The sequence below is a fragment of the Sphaeramia orbicularis genome, chromosome 18 (assembly GCF_902148855.1).
Source record: "Sphaeramia orbicularis chromosome 18, fSphaOr1.1, whole genome shotgun sequence".
Lineage (NCBI taxonomy): Eukaryota > Metazoa > Chordata > Actinopteri > Kurtiformes > Apogonidae > Sphaeramia > Sphaeramia orbicularis.
Genome location: NC_043974.1, coordinates 43,297,877 through 43,318,375, shown reverse-complemented (window position 1 = coordinate 43,318,375; position 20,499 = coordinate 43,297,877). Strand labels below are relative to the sequence as shown.

The following is a 20,499-nucleotide window of genomic DNA, read 5'->3' as shown; positions in this document are numbered from 1 at the left end:
GTAAATTCAAAGGTTATTATTTAAAAACAAAGACAACTGGAAAAAAAAAGGGACTTTTTTTCAGTAAAATCTATCATTAACTGAACATAAACCAAGTGTCTTCATCTACTGTCATGTATCAAACTTCGAGTAAAAATTAATTTCTCTGTACAAAAAAGATTACAAACTGTATTTACACCTATTCTTTACATGTATTGATAGGATTAGTGGATCAATAGGTATTAAACAGTTTACATCAGTAGATGGTTTAAATCTTTGAAGGTTTAAAGACTAAATGCAGGCAGGTAGGGTTAGGGTTATGCAGGTAGAAGTTATAATAAAGGCTTTGTTCAAATAAAACATCTATATTTAACCTTTGAACGTCCAGCCTTTTGCATCAAACAGCTGTAAGTCTATTTTAAAGGTTTCTGTATTTAACGTGTGACTGAATGAAACACACTCAGGTTAAATTTAGCTCAGATGTAACTCAAACCTTACCCATAATCAGACTCACACCAGATGTTAAAGGTTAAAGGTTCAATGGGTGGTTTACAGCGACATCTAGTGGTGAAGTCCAAGATTACAGCTGACTCAGTAGAACTACTTCTGTGAAATCTGGTCTTTTTCATTCATTCATTCTTTTTTTTTTTTTTTGAGCAGATGAAAAAAATTATATATTTTTTGAGTACAAGGAACTAAAATCTGAGCAGATACATTCATAAATAAAGATGATCAAGACAAAATAGCAACTCCCATGTACACCAGTAATAACCAAATAAATTCAATATGTACTGTTCAAAAAGGAGTGGGAAGAAGAAAACTTATTAAATCCCACCCCCATCTCACATTTATACAACAGAACACACGACTTTTGCTTCCTTAACGATATAATAACATCTGTTCAGAGTCCTAATAGTGTAAATGATAGTCTGCACAACTTATAATACAGTATATTTCAACAATAATCACTTACCAACAATGCAATTACAATTTAACTGAAGATGTAGAATCAAGAGGGGAAAAAAAAACAGCCGACTTACCTTCTGCACCTTCTATTAATTAACCCTTTCATGGATAACGTCCACATTTGTGCACACATAGTTGAAGTTCACTTTCCAAAGGGTTACAAAGATAATATTCTCCAAACCACATGGGGGCAGTCTCTATAAACAACTAAACAATACCATGAAATCATCTTAGTTTTAGAATTTGGACTGATCTGTGATCCCATAAAGTAAACCTCCTCAGATCCAGCTGTGGGTTTTCTGTCCATGCACCTTGTTTTTAATTTTACCTTGTATATTTCCTTGTATTATCTGTATACAGTATATTCTTATAGGTAGACCCCGCCCCCCCAGATCACCACCAAAATTTAGTCATTTGTTCCCTGTGCCAATATCAACATTTCCTGAAAGTTTCATCAAAATCTGTCCATAACTTTTTGAGTTATCTTGCTAACAGACAAACAAACAAACAAACAAACAAACCCTGATGAAAACATAACCTCCTTGGCAGAGGTAACAAACAAACAAACAAAACAACAACTGTCCACCGCAAAGAACATTCCATAAAAATTCATTCATTCATTCATTCATTCATTCATTCATTGACTCATCCGTCCATCCTTGGATAATCCTGGGTTATTGCAGGTTTCCCTCCTTCCATGTACTGTGGGAGCTCTGAACTGTTCTTATCAACATCTGTACCAGCTGTTCATATTATCTTATCTTTCAGATAATACTCTAGTTTCATGCACATAAAACTGCAGTTACACCCAGTAACTGATGACAGGCAAGTAAATATATTTCATACTGTGTCTGTAGCAGTGGCGGCTGCTCGTCTTTCAGACAGGGGAAGCTCATTGTCGGCTTACATCAAAAAAAATTGTCAAGTTATTTAAACATAAATTCGTCCCTCCGTTCCTTTTTAAGAAAATGCTCAGTGACCTTATCGTACCAGTAGGCGTCTTTTCCAGGGACTGGACCAGTGTCCTCTGAATGTCCAGCAGAGCTGGGCTGCTTAGACGGCCTTGGCCCAGTGTGTTGTGGGTGTCAGACTTCAGCCTTTTTAAACTACAGAAGCTCCTTTCTACTCCTGCACATGGAGCTCCAACTGTTGCCACTAGTGACAACAGTTAACGATATTAAACTTGAACAAGAAATGATTAAATTATGGAACTGAAACAAGAAAATGTTGAAATTATGTTAAATTGAAACAAGGAAGTCCAATGAGTGTGTTTTATTTACAGTGCAAGAAATGAACAAGTCATTTGGTTTCTGTGATTTCACAGCAGAATGTGTGACAGTTTTAAACTGAACTGTGTCAGAGAAGGAGCAGATCTGAAAACAGCTGTCAGTCAAACGGGATTCAGCCTTTCGACTGATCCTCCAATCAGCACGTGGAAGCTCAGCGTCCAGTCCAGCCAAGCTCCGCCCACAGCTCCATTCACCCCCAGAGACGCTGAGCGTCCAGGGGGCGGGACAACATCGTGGCATTTATCCAATGACCGTCCAGTTTAGAGGTAATGAAAAAACCAGTTCCACTCAGAACCATTGAAGTGCATGGACGCTGAGCGTCTACGGACAAATGCACTGAGCAGAGATGGAGGAGAAAACAGAGACACGGGAATGGAGGAGAAGTGAACAACATCGCGTCCGTTGATTTGTGATAAAGCTGATTCTGAACAAACTCGTCTGTGAGATGAACATGTTCTAACACATTTGGAGTCAATGAAATGTCAACACAACAGTACATATTTAACCATTTAATTTGAGGAATTTTAGGGGAAGCTGAGCTTCCACTGCAGTCTGAGAAAACACCTGTGGTCTATAGAGAGAAGAAACATCAGCAGGTGTTTAATCCTGACAGTTTAAGTCACTCTTCAGCCTTTTCACTGTAGAAAATAAAATGAACTGATGTTAGTTAAACATGTCAGAGGTCGACTGACGGTAGATTATTCAAATCAACAATATTATAAAACAAGAAAACACTAATAGACAATGAATCAACCAGTAGCTTCTAAGATTTAGTATTTTAGTAGTTTCTTCTTTAGATCTATATGTTCTATTTCTACTTTAAAATAGTTTTTAAAATGGTGTAAAATTCTCATTAGTGTTTAAAATACAGATCTGTCAAGTTTTTCCAAAGAATTGTACAGATATGAAGTGAATTTATTTCCAGTGACAGACCGGGGATTTAAAAAAAAAAAACATAACCCAGGAGTGATTCAGTGACCCCCCTGGCAGGTGTGGCCCACCCCACAGTTTGACAAACACTGGTTTAACTGAATGTGTGTGTATTGATCCCATGTTCAGATCAGGTCTTCTTCGTTGGTTTCGCTGCTGGGTCCAGAGCGACGCCCACGTGGACAGATACTGGTCTGAAGTCAGATTCCAGACGGTGGCCTTTGTTCACGTCAGGGGTGTGTTTACTCTGCAGCCACGCTTCAGTTCAGTCTGTTTCAACCACAGCTTCATTTCAGCCTCAGTGGGACCAGGACGACCAGCTGGAGGGAGAGGGAGTTAAGGCGGACTGACCAGTGCTGAGACAGGTGTCCAGTTTTAAGGTGGACTGACCAGTATAAAGGTGGACTGACCAGTGGTGAGACAGGTGTCCAGTGTTAAGGTGCACTGTCCAGTGTTAATAGAGGTGTCCAGTGTTAAGGCGGACTGAACATTATTAAGGCGGACTGAACATGTGTTGTACGGGGAAATGTGCCCGTCTGGTGGGTCTGATCCTGCTGCCCTCCGCCTTCGTCTGTATGATCTCCAACCTGCTGCTGTTCTTCCCCAACGGCGTCACCGGCCTGGACACTGACCATGTGTCTCTGCAGGTCTGGCTCATGGGGGGGCTCATCGGGGGGGGCCTCTTCGTAAGTATCCACTTTGACTGGACACATCATATGATGTATTTTATTGAATTCACTTTCATTTTGTCACTTTTCTTTCATTCACATTGACTGAGATCTTAATGTGCACTCCACAGATCTTTCCAACCTCTTAAACCAGGGGTGTCAAAGCCATGTTAGTTCAGAGGTCACATCCAGCCTGATACGACAGGAAGTGGGCTGGACCAAAAAAATAATACAAATAATAGGATAAGAACTTTGGAGTCAAAAAAGTAAAATTCCGTAATGAAAATGTTTACATCTACGAATGGTACTTGAACATAACATGAACAAATATGAAAAACCTGAAAATTCTTAATAAAAATAAGTGCAATGTTAACAATATTTCACCTTAGTTTATCATTTATACATGTGCATCACAACTTAGAGATCACAGTGGATCTACAAATACACAAGACATGAAATAACAGGCAGAATGTTATTAAAATTCCACATACTTCTCTTAAGAGATTTCAGGTTATTCACATTTTTGTAATAAAAGGCTAGTCTGTAAATGTAAATATTCTTGTGTAATGTAACTTTGTTTTTTACAGTAGAGTAAAGTGAAAAATTTGCAGTTTTCATAATTTATAGGTTATTATGATAGCATTTTACTGGTCTGATCATTTTTAGATTGAATTGACCTAAAATGATTTTAACATCCTTGATTGTTAATATATTCAATGTAATTTTTGAATTTTCACAAATTCATCCCAGGGGCCGGATTGAACCCTTTGGTGGGCCGGATTTGGCCCCCGGGCCACCTGTGTCTTAAACTGTAAATATGATAATAATACAACAATAAACATAAATATTACCTTTTATAAGTGTTTCATCTGCAGTTCTACAGATTAATATACACAACATTCAGTGTATAAAGTACATTAAATCAGCTCCACTTGAACAAACTACAAGTTTACTACACTAATACATCTGTAATAATTAAATTCCTGCAATATTATAAGACATTTATTTATTTTATTTTGATAGTAAGTGATCATTACATGACAAAATAACATAACAGAATTGTAAAAAACATTTTAAAATTGCTTAAAGTTCATGCAGCATTAAGAAACATGAGTAAAATCTCATTTGTAACATCAGTTAATAGAGTAATAAGCATTAAATAACAGTTAATTAACAGTTAACAAACATGTCTATTGACTTGCGTACTCCTCACATGTTAACTAAGGTATTTACTTACATTAATTATCGTCAGGTAAATGCTAAATGTTTGTTAACTCATGCTTCAGGTGATTATTTCTTAATAATATTCATGTTAATTAAGGTGTTTATGTATTATTCACATTAATAAACATTGTTAATGCTGTAGTAAGCATTAATTAACAGTTAATTAACTAACATATACATTTTTTTATGCCCAAGCATGTTATTAACAACATAGTTAACTGTTAATTAACCATTAGTTAATGCTTATAAATGCAATATATAATTAATGTAACTCATTCATTATTATGATTATTGTATGTTATTAAACTCACAATCAATAAACATAAGCATTAACTAACAGTTAATTAACAGTTAGTTAACTGGTGTCTCTTGTTAATTCTAGTAAGCCGGAGTGATTTACTGATGGTGTTAATGGTGATTAAAGTTAATTAATACATTATGTTACTGTTTAAACATGTCATTAACATGAGTGAATAATATGGTTATTTAATGCTCATTACTTCATTTCCTAATGTTAATTAACATGTTCTTACTGTGAATTCTTATTATAAAAGGGAACACATGGAAATAGGTTCAAGTACATGTTATTTTCCTTTGGGTATGTTTTAATAATAATTGCAGATGATGTTTATTTTATTTTCTATGTGTGACTTTACCTGTCGCTGGTTAGTTTTACTCTGTTGTGACGCTAACGTGACTTCAATTAAACTTCAGGTACTTCCTCCTGTTTCTATCTGGGATTTTTGGGTTCAAACCTACAGACACTTTGTCAGATTTCAGATGAAAACACTTCCTCATTAAGTCAAAGGAACAATTACACTAATGTTCCAGTGACATTTGAAGGCTGACGGCGATAATAAACATCCCATAAATATTTAATCTGATCAGACCTTTGAGTCGACTGGAAACTCTTTATTACTTTATTGTCTTTAATGTTCGGGCTGTGACGAGGAACTCTGATCCTTTTTCATTCCTGACTGTGTCTGTCCGGAGTCAAACCCACAAATATTTGAGTAAGAGATAAGAGTTTGGACCGACTCTGATGAGAACAATGCGAACAGTCATAAACGCAGACGTATGTGATGTTAAAGGTGTTGAGGAGAAACGACGCCTGTGTGGTTTGGAACCCTGAACACACCAAACATGTTCAGCACAAACACCTTTTTCTTATTTTCTCTTTTCAGATGCTCTGTCCTAGTTGTTCTGCTATCAGAGCCGGGGGCAAGGGTTGCTGTGGGACTGGTTGCTGTGGCAACCGTTGCCGGGTAAGCAAAGTCATCTGAGAAATTTACATTTACAATAGTTATTATAGAAGCCATCCCACATTACCTACACACTAATGTTATTATAGTTTAACATTGGAAGGGTTTTTTTTTTTCTATTTTTCAAATGAATTTTTCTCTAAATTGAATCTTTCTCACATGATTTTTCACCATATAAACTAGTATTAACCTCTGCATTTAGCTTTTTTTTAGTGTAAATCATGTACTTTCCCGTCTTCAATTCACAGAACATGTAGACGTTCATTAAAGTTCAGAGTAAAATCAAAGGTTATTTTATCAAAAAAGAGAAAACTGAAGAAATGGTGACTTTTCCAATAAAATAATAATGAATAAATGAACATAAAAAAGCATGAATTTAGATTAATCATGAAATATTTTTTGCTGTATGACAATCAACACAAAACACCTTTTAACAAATAATTAATGGACTGAACCAATGCAAACATTGTATTAATCATCATTTTGTGGTGACTTCCAAATTAATTTTTTCTCTACATTTAACATTTGAAACTTTTTAAGTTCACAAATCAACAAATGAAAAGAGTCATTTTGACTTGTGATCACATTGTCAACACGAAGAGAGTTATCATCAACTAGAACATCATGTTAAATATTAATTTATTGATATATAGATGATCTATTATTGAAACACTTTTATAACTGGATGATAAATGTGTTATTTGTGTAGAAATAATTAACTACGCCACACTAGGGTAAGTTAAGATAAGAGTAACTGAAATGTGGAAAAATAATTAAATTAAGTTCAACTGTGGAAGCAAGTTAAAATGACTAAAAAACTAAACTAAAACGGAAACTAAAATAAACTGAACTGAGCCTAAAGTGACAAAGCTAAGCTAAACATCGAGAAGATGAGTTAATATATAATCTAAATTAAGCCAAACTAAGGTTAATGAACCTACACTAAAAGAAATTAGAGTTGATTCACTTCATGTGATCTGTGTTTATCTCTGGTTATAAAACTGGGTTTAAATTTAAGCCAAACTATAAGCTAACTAAAAAAAATAAACTAAACTACATGAAGCAAGACAACAATAAACTGTAAGCCAAATGTAATTAAACTAAACTAAATGAAACTAAACTAAAGTAAATTAAATTAAACTACACTAAATTACAATAAACTGAAAGCCAACTGTAATTAAACTAAACTAAAGTAAATTAAACTAAAGTAAGTTAAACTACACTAAATTACAATAAACTGAAAGCCAAATGTAATTAATCTAAAGTAAATTAAACTAAACTAAAGTAAATTACAATAAAGTGAAAGCCAACTGTAATTAAACTAAAGTAAATTAAACCTAGCTAAAGTAAATTAAACTAAACTAAAGTAAATTAAACTAAACTACACTAAATTACAATAAACTGAAAGCCAAATGTAATTAAGCCAAACTAAATTAAACATAGAAAAGCTACATTACTAAAAAGAAATCTAAATTACATCAAACTAAGCTTAACTAAACTAAACTAAACTAAACTAAACTGAAAGCCAAATGTAATTAAGCCAAACTAAACTAAACAGTCATCATATAAACTAATATATCAGTCAAAGGGACTAGAATATTTCAGTAAATACTTTAAGTACATGTAGGTGTTGTACTTCTGTCCTTTTCTTTGTTGGACTTTCACTGACTGTGTCATACTTTTACTGGTACTGGATACTTCCTCAGTAAATACAGACAGTACTTGTTTTAGTACTTGATTTATTGACAATAAATGACTATAAATGTGTCCGTTGAGTAAACGTAGGTTTGTTTTATCAGGGCGTCGGAGTGGGTTGGATTTTATGACAGATCATGAGTATTCACAGGTATTTCCAACCTTAGGTCAGTTATTATACATCTGAAATGTTCATATTATATTATGGAGTCTTTCATTGTGGTTTGGGTTTCAGTTTAGTTTTAGTTTAATTCTATAAAAGTATTCATTCATTTTAAGTTTAGTTTATAAGTTAGAGTATTCCTTGTGTAAACTACATCCAACGACACTTAAATATTTGTATGTATTTATTCAGGAATATCATTATTATTATTATTATTATTATTATTATTATTATTATTATTATTATTATTATTATTATTATTATTAACTGACAAGTGTGACTGTCTGAGTGTGAGGTCAAAGGTCATACAACATGAATGACCTTTAATCACAGTAAAACCAAACCCAAACAGTACCACTGACCCATTTGAGATGAATACCTCAGTACTAATGTAACCAGAGGCAGTACAAGTACTCACTGTATGTAGTACTCCAATACACGATTTAACTTTACTGCAGTTAGTGAAAAAAGTACAGGCTCTGATATGTCATCAAAGTACAAAAAGAAACAGATGTTACATGTTTCTGTGGATTTATGGTGTTTTTATTTGTATAACTTTTCATCACATTACATCTTTTACTTTGTTTTCATATTGCTACATTTTCTTTTACACTGTTTTTATGTTGTTTTTATCTTGTTACATTTTTTTCACCTTGTTACATTTTCTTTACATTGTTTTTTATCTTGTTACATTTTACATTGCTTTTATCTTGTTATATCGTTTTATATCATTTTCATATAGCTCCATTTTTTATATTGTTTTTACGTTGTTACATTTTTTATGGTATTTTTATGTTGTTAAATTTATTTTACTTTATTTTTATCTTGTTACATTTTCTTTACATTGTTTTTACCTTGTTACATTTTTTAAAAAATATTTTATTTTGTTACATTTTTTTGTTGTTTTTTTCCTTGTTATATCTTTTTATATCATTTTCATATTGATATATATATATATATATATATATATATATATATATATATATATATATATATATTTTTTTTTTTTTTTTTTTTTTTTTTTTTTTTACAGTTTTTATGGTGTTACATTTTTATGTTGTTTTTATGGTACAATTTTTTTACTTAATTTTTTTTTTATCTTGTTACATTTGCTTTATATTGTTTTTATCTTGTTACAATTTTAAAAAAGTTATCTTGTTACATTTTTTACATTGTTTTTAGCTTCTTATATCTTTTATGTTATTTTCATTTTGTTACTTTTTTTTTGACATAATTATCATCTTTGATGTCATTTCAAAATGTTACATCATCATTCATCAACATTAAATCCAAATGAACATAATAATCTTTATATCATAAAGCGAGGTGAGTTTTGGTTTCGTTACATCATGTGTTTTGAGTCATTTCTGTTTCGTTGGCTCTTTTACTTACAGTTCTTGTTTGTAGTCACTGATAGTTTCACTAAAGGACTGTGTTTTTATTTGTTATTGATTTATTTTACATTAAAGTCAGTCCTGATGTGAAAGAAAAATAAAATGAATTCCTCTTAAATGCATGAAAATGGAAGTAAGGAGCTGGTTTTGGTGACGTAGAAACTACATGTTTACATGAGTGTAAAGAGTGGAAGTGACTGATCATTTTATTTGGAAAATTTCACATATACAAAAGTACATATGCCAAAACATGCCCAAATTTTAAAGTTTTTATGATTGAATTTGAAAAATATATTAAATTACTGGAATTTATCTTTAACAAGAAAAGCACAAGCACTCTGACAATTTATATAGTATTGTTCAAAATAGACTGAATTTACTCTCTGATGTATGTATTTATTTATGTATTTTGTTAGATATTTATATTTTAAGGTATTATTATTATTATGTGTCTTTTTTCTTTGTGTTTGTAAATCTTTGCATTATGTTAATTTATTTGTTTGGATGATTTTTCCTTGGGACATCTTGATGTTTGTTCAAAATTTCTCAGTGTTTTGTATTCACATATATTTTCAATAAAGTTGGGGGGGGGGGTGTAAGTGTAAAACTGCAGTAAACCTGACTCCACTGTGGACACGCTGACTTTGTTTGTTGTCCATCAGATGCTAAACTCCGTGTTCTCGTCGGCCTTCGGTGTCATCGGTGCCATCTACTGCACCAGCGTGGCCTCGGCCGCCCTCGCCATCGGGCCCAAGTGTCGGCTGAGTGATGGGAAATGGGAATACCCCTTCGAGAACCTGGGAACGTGAGTGTTTCACTGACATAAACCACTCCACATATGGGTTTGACCTTTGACCTTTAGGTATCTGTGTTATCTTCACCTCCTTCATTTGTGTCAACAGGGAGGGTTCAGCTCATGATTAAAATAAAAGTACAAAACTCTACAGAAGCCACCAGGGGGCAGGATGGGGCCTCAGATGGAAAAATCAAACCCTGTAAAGAAAAAACCCACATTATTTATAGTGTTTTACAAAAACTGACACCTTTGAGGAACATATACAATAAAAATAATATGATTTACATGAACATGAAGCTGTGGTGGGTGTGTGAAGAATTATTATTATAGAAACAACTGTTTATGGGATGGATATTCACTTTCACATCACTCTTCCTGCAGAAAAGTTCAGCTTCCCTTTTTCTATTCCTGTTTTTATATGTAGGGGTTATTATTTTTTATCTAACAGAACAGTGTGTTCCAGGAGAAATTAAAGAATGGAAGAAAAAATGTGTTCATTTAAGGATTTTTAATTCATTAGAGGAAAAAACATCTAATTTAAGACGTCATTGTGGGTCATTTTAATGGGTATTAAAGTCCTAATGTATGGAACCAAAGAATCACATTTATTTCTTGGTTATAACTTTTTAAAAAAAGGTGCTTCAAATCCATAAAAATGACCATAATTTTCGGTTTAAACACATCACAGTGTATTTATAGTTTTGGTATTTGAAGTATCTACACGTCTGGGCCTGTGTATGAATATTATGGACTGTTTTTTAATGATATTATATTTTCAGATTCAGACAAACACACCGGCGCTCTAGGCTACATGACTGTGCAGTGCATAGAGTACATAATATTAATGTTACAACACACTCATCATGCCGGGGTGTGTGTGTGTGTGTGTGTGTGTGTGTGTGTGTGTGTGTGTGCTAATGATGGTGGAATTCCTCCAGTTTAAACCAGCTGTCAAGGTCCTGTCAAAACTCAGTTAATTAAGTTACTTTATGTTATATACTACAGGCTTGTTTTTTTTTTATGTTATGCTACTGCAGACTGTGTTTAGTTGTGTTTACGGTAGTTATGTCACACTATATTATGTTACGTTACGTCATGTTACAGTATGTTATATGTTACATTACATCATATTACAATACATCATATTGCATTACACTACATTAGATTATGTTACATTACATATGTTTCACTCTGATACATTATGTTATATCGGGTTACGTTACGTAAACATATGTGATATTATGTTATATCAAATCATCCTTTTTTAATGCTGCATTATATTACATTATGCTACATTACATTAAGTCATATTATGTTACATTGCATTACGTTATACTCTGATACATTATGTTATGTCATGTTACATTATGTAACAGTACGTGATTTTATGCTGCATTACATTATCTTTTTTTTATGCTACATTATATTATATTATGTTATTTTACATTATGTCATATTAGGAAAAATTTCCAAATGTGGTGATAGAATACGCACTCTATCTGCACGTTTGGAAATTTCTCCTATTGAGCTAACGGTTGAATTTGTATCAATCAAATCAATCAAATTTTATTTATATAGCACCGAATCATAACAAAAGTTATCTCATGATGCTTTACATATCGAGTTGGTCGAAACCAGACTGTAATATGAATACCTAAAATAAATCCTACTTTCAGAACACTCACCACAGACACGTCAGGGGTTAAAGGGTTAAGTAGCTCTACTTTTGTATCAGGTGCTAAATGAATCCTTTATTTGACCTTCATTCATGGCCCTGGTCCTGCTTTAGACATAATGTTCCTGTGTTAAATGTGTTCTAACTGTTGTTGTTTTCCTTCAGTGGGAACAGCAGTTACCTGGTCAACCAGGACCTGTGGACTGAATGTGCTTACCCAGAGAACGTGGTCATGTGGCATGTGGTCCTGTTCTCCATCCTGCTGTCCATGGGCCTCCTCCAGCTGGTCCTCTGTGGCATCCAGGTGATCAACGGATGCATCGGATGCATCTGCGGAGACTGTCGAGACAGCAAGGAGGTCAGTGTGAAAACCCAAAACCCAAAATGAACAAAAATGCTTAAAATAATGAACAAAATAAAGAGAATGAAAAAAATTAATAAAAAATAATTACAAAATGTGGAAAATAATCATCAAAATGACAAAAAAAAACCTTATATAGAAGTAATGACACTATCATATACATGCAAGACATCAGATAACCAACACTTTAGTCATTAGTTTTACATTCATCTGATTAAAGTGTGTGAGATTTAACACATTTAATCTGAAGTAGATTATTTATAATAAATATAAACCAGTTCAATTCAAACTGACGAGCGTCTGAAACCTGTTTTCTGCTCATTTTTTATGAGAGTGAATGAGTGAAAACCACAGATTTCAGACACAAATGTTGACTTTCTGCCTAAAACATCCCATAATGATAGACGGCGTTTGAAGGAGAAAGTCAACATGATGACCTTTGACTTTTGGGGTCAGACTGTGGTGGCTGATCATGTCATTTTCAACAACAACAGGTTAAAGGTCAAACTCAGATTTATCACCTGGGTGAAAACATCCCAGTCCAGAGTGACCCTCTGTCTGCCGTTAACACACCTGTCAATCATCAGTTCCTGATCATGTGACCTGTGTCTGGTTACAGGAGGACGATGGAGGACTGTGAACGGAGACTGACAGGAAATACACCGACCAGGGAACAACGCCAACCAGAGAATGACACTGACCAACGGGAACTACACCGACCAGGGAACGAAACTGACCAGGAAACTACACTGACCAGGGAACAACACCAACCAGGGAATGACACCGACCAGGAAACTACACTGACCAGGGAACTACACCGACCAGGGAACAACGCCAACCAGAGAATGACACTGACCAGGGAACAACGCCAACCAGAGAATGACACTGACCAGGGAACAACGCCAACCAGAGAATGACACTGACCAACGGGAACTACACCGACCAGGGAACGAAACTGACCAGGAAACTACACTGACCAGGGAACAACGCCAACCAGGGAATGACACCGACCAGGAAACTACACTGACCAGGGAACAACGCCAACCAGGGAATGAGAAACTGTCCCATCTGTAACTGAATGAATGTTTAGGATGTTAAATATAATTGTACATAATTGTTTGTGTTACAGTTTACAGTAATAACTGTGTTTGCTGACATTTCCAGATGTAATGTCATCTGTACGATTGGATACAAACTTATTCAGAAACATCCTTTATGTCTGCACATTTTTCATGACTCAGTTTCTATAATAAAAAAATCATCTTATTCTCATTAATGTTTTATTTAATCACTTTTATTTTCAGAGAAGTTAACAAAAACTAATACTAAAACAAAAGTAGCTGTAAATATTAGTTTTATTAGCCTTAAAGACCTGGAACTGGTTTTGTGTCGACTTACAACTGAATTTTTCTCTACATATATCTTTTAATTTATCACCATTTATTCTAATATCATCCTCTGTATTTTGTATTTTTCAGTGTAAATCATGTGTTTTCCTATATTTAATTCATTGATCATGTAGACGTTCAATAAAGCTCAGAGTAAATTCAAAGGTTATTATATCAAAACAGGAGAAACTGTAGAAATAAGTGACTTTTTCAGCTAAGTTAAAACACTAGAATACATATATGTAGAAAAAACTAATGATATTAAAGCCAAATATCCACATTTGTTTCAGATAGACATAATTTTAAGTATAATTGACCAAGTTTGCGTAAGTTTAATTAACACAGTGGTCACATTTTTTTTTAAATTCAGCAGAAAAAAGCAAAAAAATTAATTTGACATATTTCACAGTTATTCTTTGTTTTCCAATCGACTGTGCTGCTTTTTGTGAAATATTTGTTATGTGCATTTATTTAATTATACTTTAATCTCTAAAACCTTGATGTTTCTGTAATAAATATATAATACGGTCTCCGGTCATTGCATTAATTTATTATAATCCATTATTTATGTGAATTTTGCAAACAGATGTTATTAAATTCAGTGCAAGTAAATACAACATAATTGACAAATGACACTTACTACTGAACAGATGATAATTAAAATATTCTAATTATCAACACACTGAGGGAAATCTGAATTTATTTTGGTTTAATTCTGAAAAACAACACCTTATATAAGGTATTTATAGCAATTTTTGGAGATTTTTTTTTGTTTGGGAACTTCTTTGTGACAGATCTGAAGTAAATTTGAATAACATCTGAAGAATTTTGACAATGATTTTAATTTTAATTTCACCCTTATTAAGAAATGTGAATTTCTGAACATTTTCCTTGATGTTTTGACCTGGAATTAGCAAAATTTACTCATTTATTTATTTACTACATGTATATATTTACATATTTACTCACAAAAACGTCCAATATAGTGACAGCGATGAATACTAGTGAGGTATTAAATCCAAACTGAGACTCATTAAGTCCATTTGTCCTCACATCATGTCTGTACGATCACATAGACAGGTCTAATGGGATTATGTGTGTTGTCCAGACAGGGTCAAAGGTCACAGCGCCCCCTGCACGGACACTGCGGGTACTGCAGCTGCGTAAACGTCCAGACCGGTGGCGCCGTTCACCTCGGTCCAGGTTAAGCTCATAATCTTTTGTTGCTTTCGTGGTAATTGTTACCTAATGTTCAGGTTAAAAGCCTGCAGTAAATATAGAGTCTGACAGCGTCTGAACAACACCACGCAGGTGTCCAGCGCAGAGTTACAGCAGAACCACACACTTTATTCTCCTTTACTAAACTGAATAAAGCTCTTTTTTCTCAGATCATGAGAGGTTCACTTTCAGAGATAATGTGGTTCTACACATGTGTACTGATCTTATAGAATACGATGCATTTACAAACAGTGGGTAAATGTAAACCTTCAACATGTACAACAGTAAAATATAACAAACTGAAACCGTAAAATGGATTAAAAACAACAGTTAAACAATGACAGAGGCCAGCACACTTTAGAATAGAATAGAATAGAATAGAATAGAATAGAATAGAATAGAATAGAATAGAATAACTTTATTGTCCTTGTACCCAAGGTTATAATAGTTTTGAATTTTTCATCATCGTTTAGTTTTTATTTAGTTTTGACTTTTTTTTCTCTAATTCAGTTACTTTTAATTAGTTTTTAGAGCAGGTTTGCTAGTTTTTATTAGTTTTCGTTTTCCTCTAAATGCTTGGTTTTAGTTTAGTTTTATTTTTTCATATCTTCACCGTCATATTCAAATAAATCCCAGACAGGACTCTGCTGTTTTCTCCCAACTTTAGTCTCCATGTTTCCAGGTAGAGTGGGGACCAGAAGACGACTGGAAACCACAAGTGACGGACTGTAAAGTGTCGTATGGTGGCACTAGATAAAATTGCTAGAGCGAAATAAATCTGTTTCAAATCAATCCGACATTAACAAAGACGAAAACTAAGGGAATTTTATCCATAATTTTTAGACGTTTTAGTTAGTTTTGTAAACACACAATACAGTTTCAGTTAGTTATTGTTTTTTTCCTTTAATTATAGTTTTTATTTATTTCAGTTAACGAAAATGTTTTTTTCAATTCCAGTTTTCGTCATTTCACTAGTTTTCGTTAACGATAATAACCTTGATTGTACAATGGCTATACAACAAAACTGGGTAGAGCGCACCCTCTTCAGTGCCACAAATTATAATGATGAATAACAATAAATAAGACATCTAATAAAATCAAAACATCCAATAGAAACAAACATCTAGAAAAAAAACAAACATCCAGTAAAATCAGCGAGGTTTAATGTGCAACATTTGCATTAGTTTTCATTATGTGCATGTGTTAATTAACTCCATGTCTAAACTAATGAGTCTGATCGACTTACATCCATGATAACTGATGACAGATATTCCATGTAGAGGACCTCATGTTCACTCCCAGGTTCTTTAACAGCTCCGACACTGTACAACATTAGCTTCCATTAGCTTAGGAAGAGAGTTAGCTTATCAACAAATAGTAAACTAAGTGTGTTAAGAGATCAAAATGATAATAACTGATCAATACAGAAGATGTAAACTTTGTGTTGGAGTTGGCTTTTTGTTGACATTAGCTAACCTCACTTCTAAGCTAACCATAGTTAGTCAGATTAACCTGTTTGTTTCACTGTATTTTTCCTACAGTTTAAAGGCTTAATATGTAAGACTTCCATATGTGCAAATGTGAAGTTAGTGAACTCTATAGGGTAGTTAGCATCACAAACTGCAGCCTTCATTTAAAACATATACATACTGTAGAAATGTATTAACTTACTGTTAACATAAATACAGACAAAATATGGAAATGGAATAAGCTACACTTGTAACCACACAAGTACCATGTTTTAGTTTACATACTTTTAGATGCACAACTTTTACTTTTAAATAAGTATCTTCTTAGTGCTCTTACTTTTATTTTCTTACTTAACAATAGTTTTAGTTTACAGTTTCCTACTTTTAATTTACAGTTTTCTGATTTTAGCTAGCTCCAGTTTGGCTAACAGTAGTATTATGCACTTTTTAGTTTCCTGTTCTTAGCTAACCCCATTTCAAAGCTAACGGTACTATTACAGACTAATAGCTTACAGTTTTGTACCTTTATTTTACAATTTATTTAACTACATTTCTAAGCTAACAGTAGCTAATTTTATACTGTTGCTACTGTCGGGAGTTTTTTGAAAAACATCCTCCACAGAGAAATCATTGCGTATCTTTTTATCATATCGTTAGAATCTAAAAAAGAGTTAGTTAACATTAACAAACTTTCAAACTAAGCACAAATCTAACATACTGAACCCAGGTTTAGTACATTTCTAATAATACATAAGACATACACTATGTCAGTGTTTTTCTACCTTGGGGTCAGGACCCCACGTGGGGTCACCTGGAATTCAAATGGGGTCACCTGAAATTTCTAGTAATTGATAAAAAAAAACAAAAAAAAAACTTACTAATAAAAAATATATGGTGAGTTGAGAGAAACAATCACAATCCATAAAAGACATGAGAAACTATGAGTGTGAAACTGCAGCACTGTGGTTCTGTTCATCTGTCAGATGTTCACTGTGGTCAGTTTCAGATGCTGCAGCTCTTTCAAAATTCATAGTTTCAGTTCTTGTTTGTTCAGTATTAACTGTCCTCCTTGTAAATCACAGCTGGACTGACTGTACATATCCTGACCAAGGAAAATAAAATTCTCACTTTGTGCAGTAATCTACACCTGGATTTACTGCCTCTGTCCATAATAATATACATTATATAGACTAAATGTTCTCTAAAATTAATGTTTATTTGCAACATAGTATAGTAAACTATTACATGATCAAAACCAAATTAATTTTAGGAATAAAAATGGTTTGAATGTCTGGGGTTGCCAGATATTTGTGATGTTGGAAACCACTGCACTATGTAGTAAAGTATTTTCAAAGTATTTTATTAGTAATCGGCCTAAATAAAGGCCCTGAATGTGTAAATCATGGATGAAAATCTGTTTCCATCAGTCGGACCATGTTTTCAAAGTGACTGGTGTTGTTGAGTCTATTTTGTAACCACAGCACAAAGTGAGGAAGGAGCATAAATGTCGAGTATTTGGAATAAAAGAATGGCATCACAAAGAGAGGAAAAGGGGAGGGGGTTGTTCTCGGCTACTTCTCATGCAAATCACATCCAAAGAGTCTGCAGAGCCATAGAAAGAGGTAGAAGAACAAATACACTCAGACGGAGGGTTTCCCGTCAAAGACTGGCAGAAAATCAAAGACGGTACCAGCCAGTTCTCTGCTGATATCTGCCTTTGCACCGTTCTACACCCTGAAATGAGGTCATTATGTTCAGAAACACCCCCCCTCCTCAAACACGGGGCCTTTCCCTTGTGTTTGGCTCGCTATGTTCAGGCTCGACCGACCGAACCAAGAGAAAAGAAAGAAAACAGTGAATGAGAACAGACCAGAATGAACCGGAACAGTCGACAGAACCTTCACCTCTCTGGCTTTACTCGACTGCAGCGTCACGAAAAAACACTACTTCACCTCAGACTCACATCAGTGATCAGTCGACGGAGTCCACCCTGTAATTATTCAACCACATGATGAACGTCCTGAACCAAACCACAGACGAACACATGAACAGTCAGACACACTCAGCAGGTCTGGAACACTTTATCAGCGTCCAATCAACTTTTACTTAACAGACATTAGCTTCTTACTTCATTTTATAGGTGTATGAAAGCACAGTGGAGGCAATATGTGACTTATAAGAACCAAATCCAACATATAAATGTTCAGCACTGAGCGACATTCAACATTTTAGCAGAAAATCACATCTTTGGCTGCAAGGAAAAGTTTCTGCAGAGTCAACAATTGCTTAAAAATGCTGACTTTTGTCTTTTTTGCATTATTGCGTAAAGACCTAAACAGCCACTGGCCACCAAAAGCATCAACTGATCGAACATGTTTAATAAAAATCTCAACCATTAAGTCTACCAACGCATGAAATTCAATTGTTCAATTGTTTCTACAAAACAATTCAAATTGTGTTTTTTTCTGATAAATGACAAGATAGAAGTACATACTACACTTTATAGAAACAGGACAATGTAAAGGTGGTGTCGGCAGTGTTGGTAGTGTTGGTAGTGTTGGTGGTGTTGGTAGTGTTGGTGGTGTTGGTAGTGTTGGTGGTGTTGGCGGTGATGGTGGTGATGGTAGTGTTGAAAGTGTCAGTAGTGTTGAAGGTGTCGGTAGTGTCGGTAGAGTCAGCGGTGTTGGTAGTGTCAGAGGTGTTGGTGGTGTCGGCGGTGATGGTGGTGATGGTAGTGTTGAAAGTGTCGGTAGTGTCGGTGGTGTTGAAAGTGTCGATAGTGTCAGCTGTAATGGTAGTATTGAAAGTGTCGGTAGTGTTGGTAGTGTTGGTAGTGTCGGCGGTGTTGGAGGTGATGGTAGTGTTGAAAGTGTCGGTAGTGTCGGTGGTGTTGAAAGTGTCGATAGTGTCAGCTGTAATGGTAGTATTGAAAGTGTCGGTAGTGTTGGTAGTGTCAGAGGTGTTGGAGGTGATGGTAGTGTTAAAGGTGTCGGTACTGTCGGAGGTGTTGGCCATGTCGGTAGTGTCAGAGGTGTTGGAGGTGATGGTAGTGTTGAAGGTGTTGGTAGTGTCGGAGGTGTTGGCCATGTCGGTAGTGTCAGAGGTGTTGGAGGTGATGGTAGTGTTGAAGGTGTTGGTAGTGTCGGTGGTGTTGAAGGCGTCAATAGTGTTGGAGGTGTTGGTAGTGTCGGCGGTGTTGATGGTGCTGAAGGTGTCGTGTTGATAGTGTTGGTGGTATTGGTGATGTCGGGCAGTGTCACTGGTGTCAGTGGTAGTACTGGTGTTACTGGTGGTGTACTCTGGCCCCAGTGCCAGGGCTGGGATCATGGAGAATGACTCACATTCAGACACATGAACCTACGACAGAGGAAACGACGGCGCGTTCAGGCCTCACCACCGTACAAGGACAGGAATGAACGTGGACGGAGCCACTCCACTGTCAGATACGACGAGTGTGGAAACTGTTACGCAACAGACCAGGCTGTAAAACTGACACCAGGATGGTCAACAAACAGTCACAACGGTTTACACCTGTTAACCATCGACACAGGGGATGTAGTGGACACAGTGGACGCAGTGGACATAGTGGATGTAGTGGACACAGTGGACATAGTGGATATAGTGGACATAGTAGACACAGTGGATGTAGTGGACATAGTGGACGCAGTGGACACAGTGGATGTAGTGGACACAGTGGACATAGTGGATATAGTGGACATAGTGGACACAGTGGATGTAGTGGACATAGTGGACGCAGTGGACACAGTGGATGTAGTGGACACAGTGGACATAGTGGATATAGTGGACATAGTGGACACAGTGGATGTAGTGGACATAGTGGATGTAGTGGACACAGTGGATATAGTGGACGTAGTGGACACAGTGGATGTAGTGGACATAGTGGATGTAGTGGACATAGTGGATGTAGTGGACACAGTGGATATAGTGGACGTAGTGGACACAGTGGATGTAGTGGACACAGTGGATGTAGTGGACACAGTGGACATAGTGGATATAGTGGA

General features: G+C 35.1%; 1 protein-coding gene across 1 annotated transcript; it reads left to right on the top strand.

Moving 5' to 3' along the window:
* The first annotated feature begins 3,673 nt into the window (after positions 1 to 3,673).
* Positions 3,674 to 13,042, top strand: tm4sf5 (transmembrane 4 L six family member 5). Its single transcript, XM_030162960.1, has 5 exons — positions 3,674 to 3,850; positions 6,241 to 6,321; positions 10,233 to 10,375; positions 12,207 to 12,399; positions 13,025 to 13,042. The coding sequence occupies exons 1-5, from the start codon at positions 3,674 to 3,676 to the stop codon at positions 13,040 to 13,042; spliced, it is 612 nt and encodes a 203-aa protein (XP_030018820.1).
* Positions 13,043 to 20,499: the final 7,457 nt, after the last annotated feature.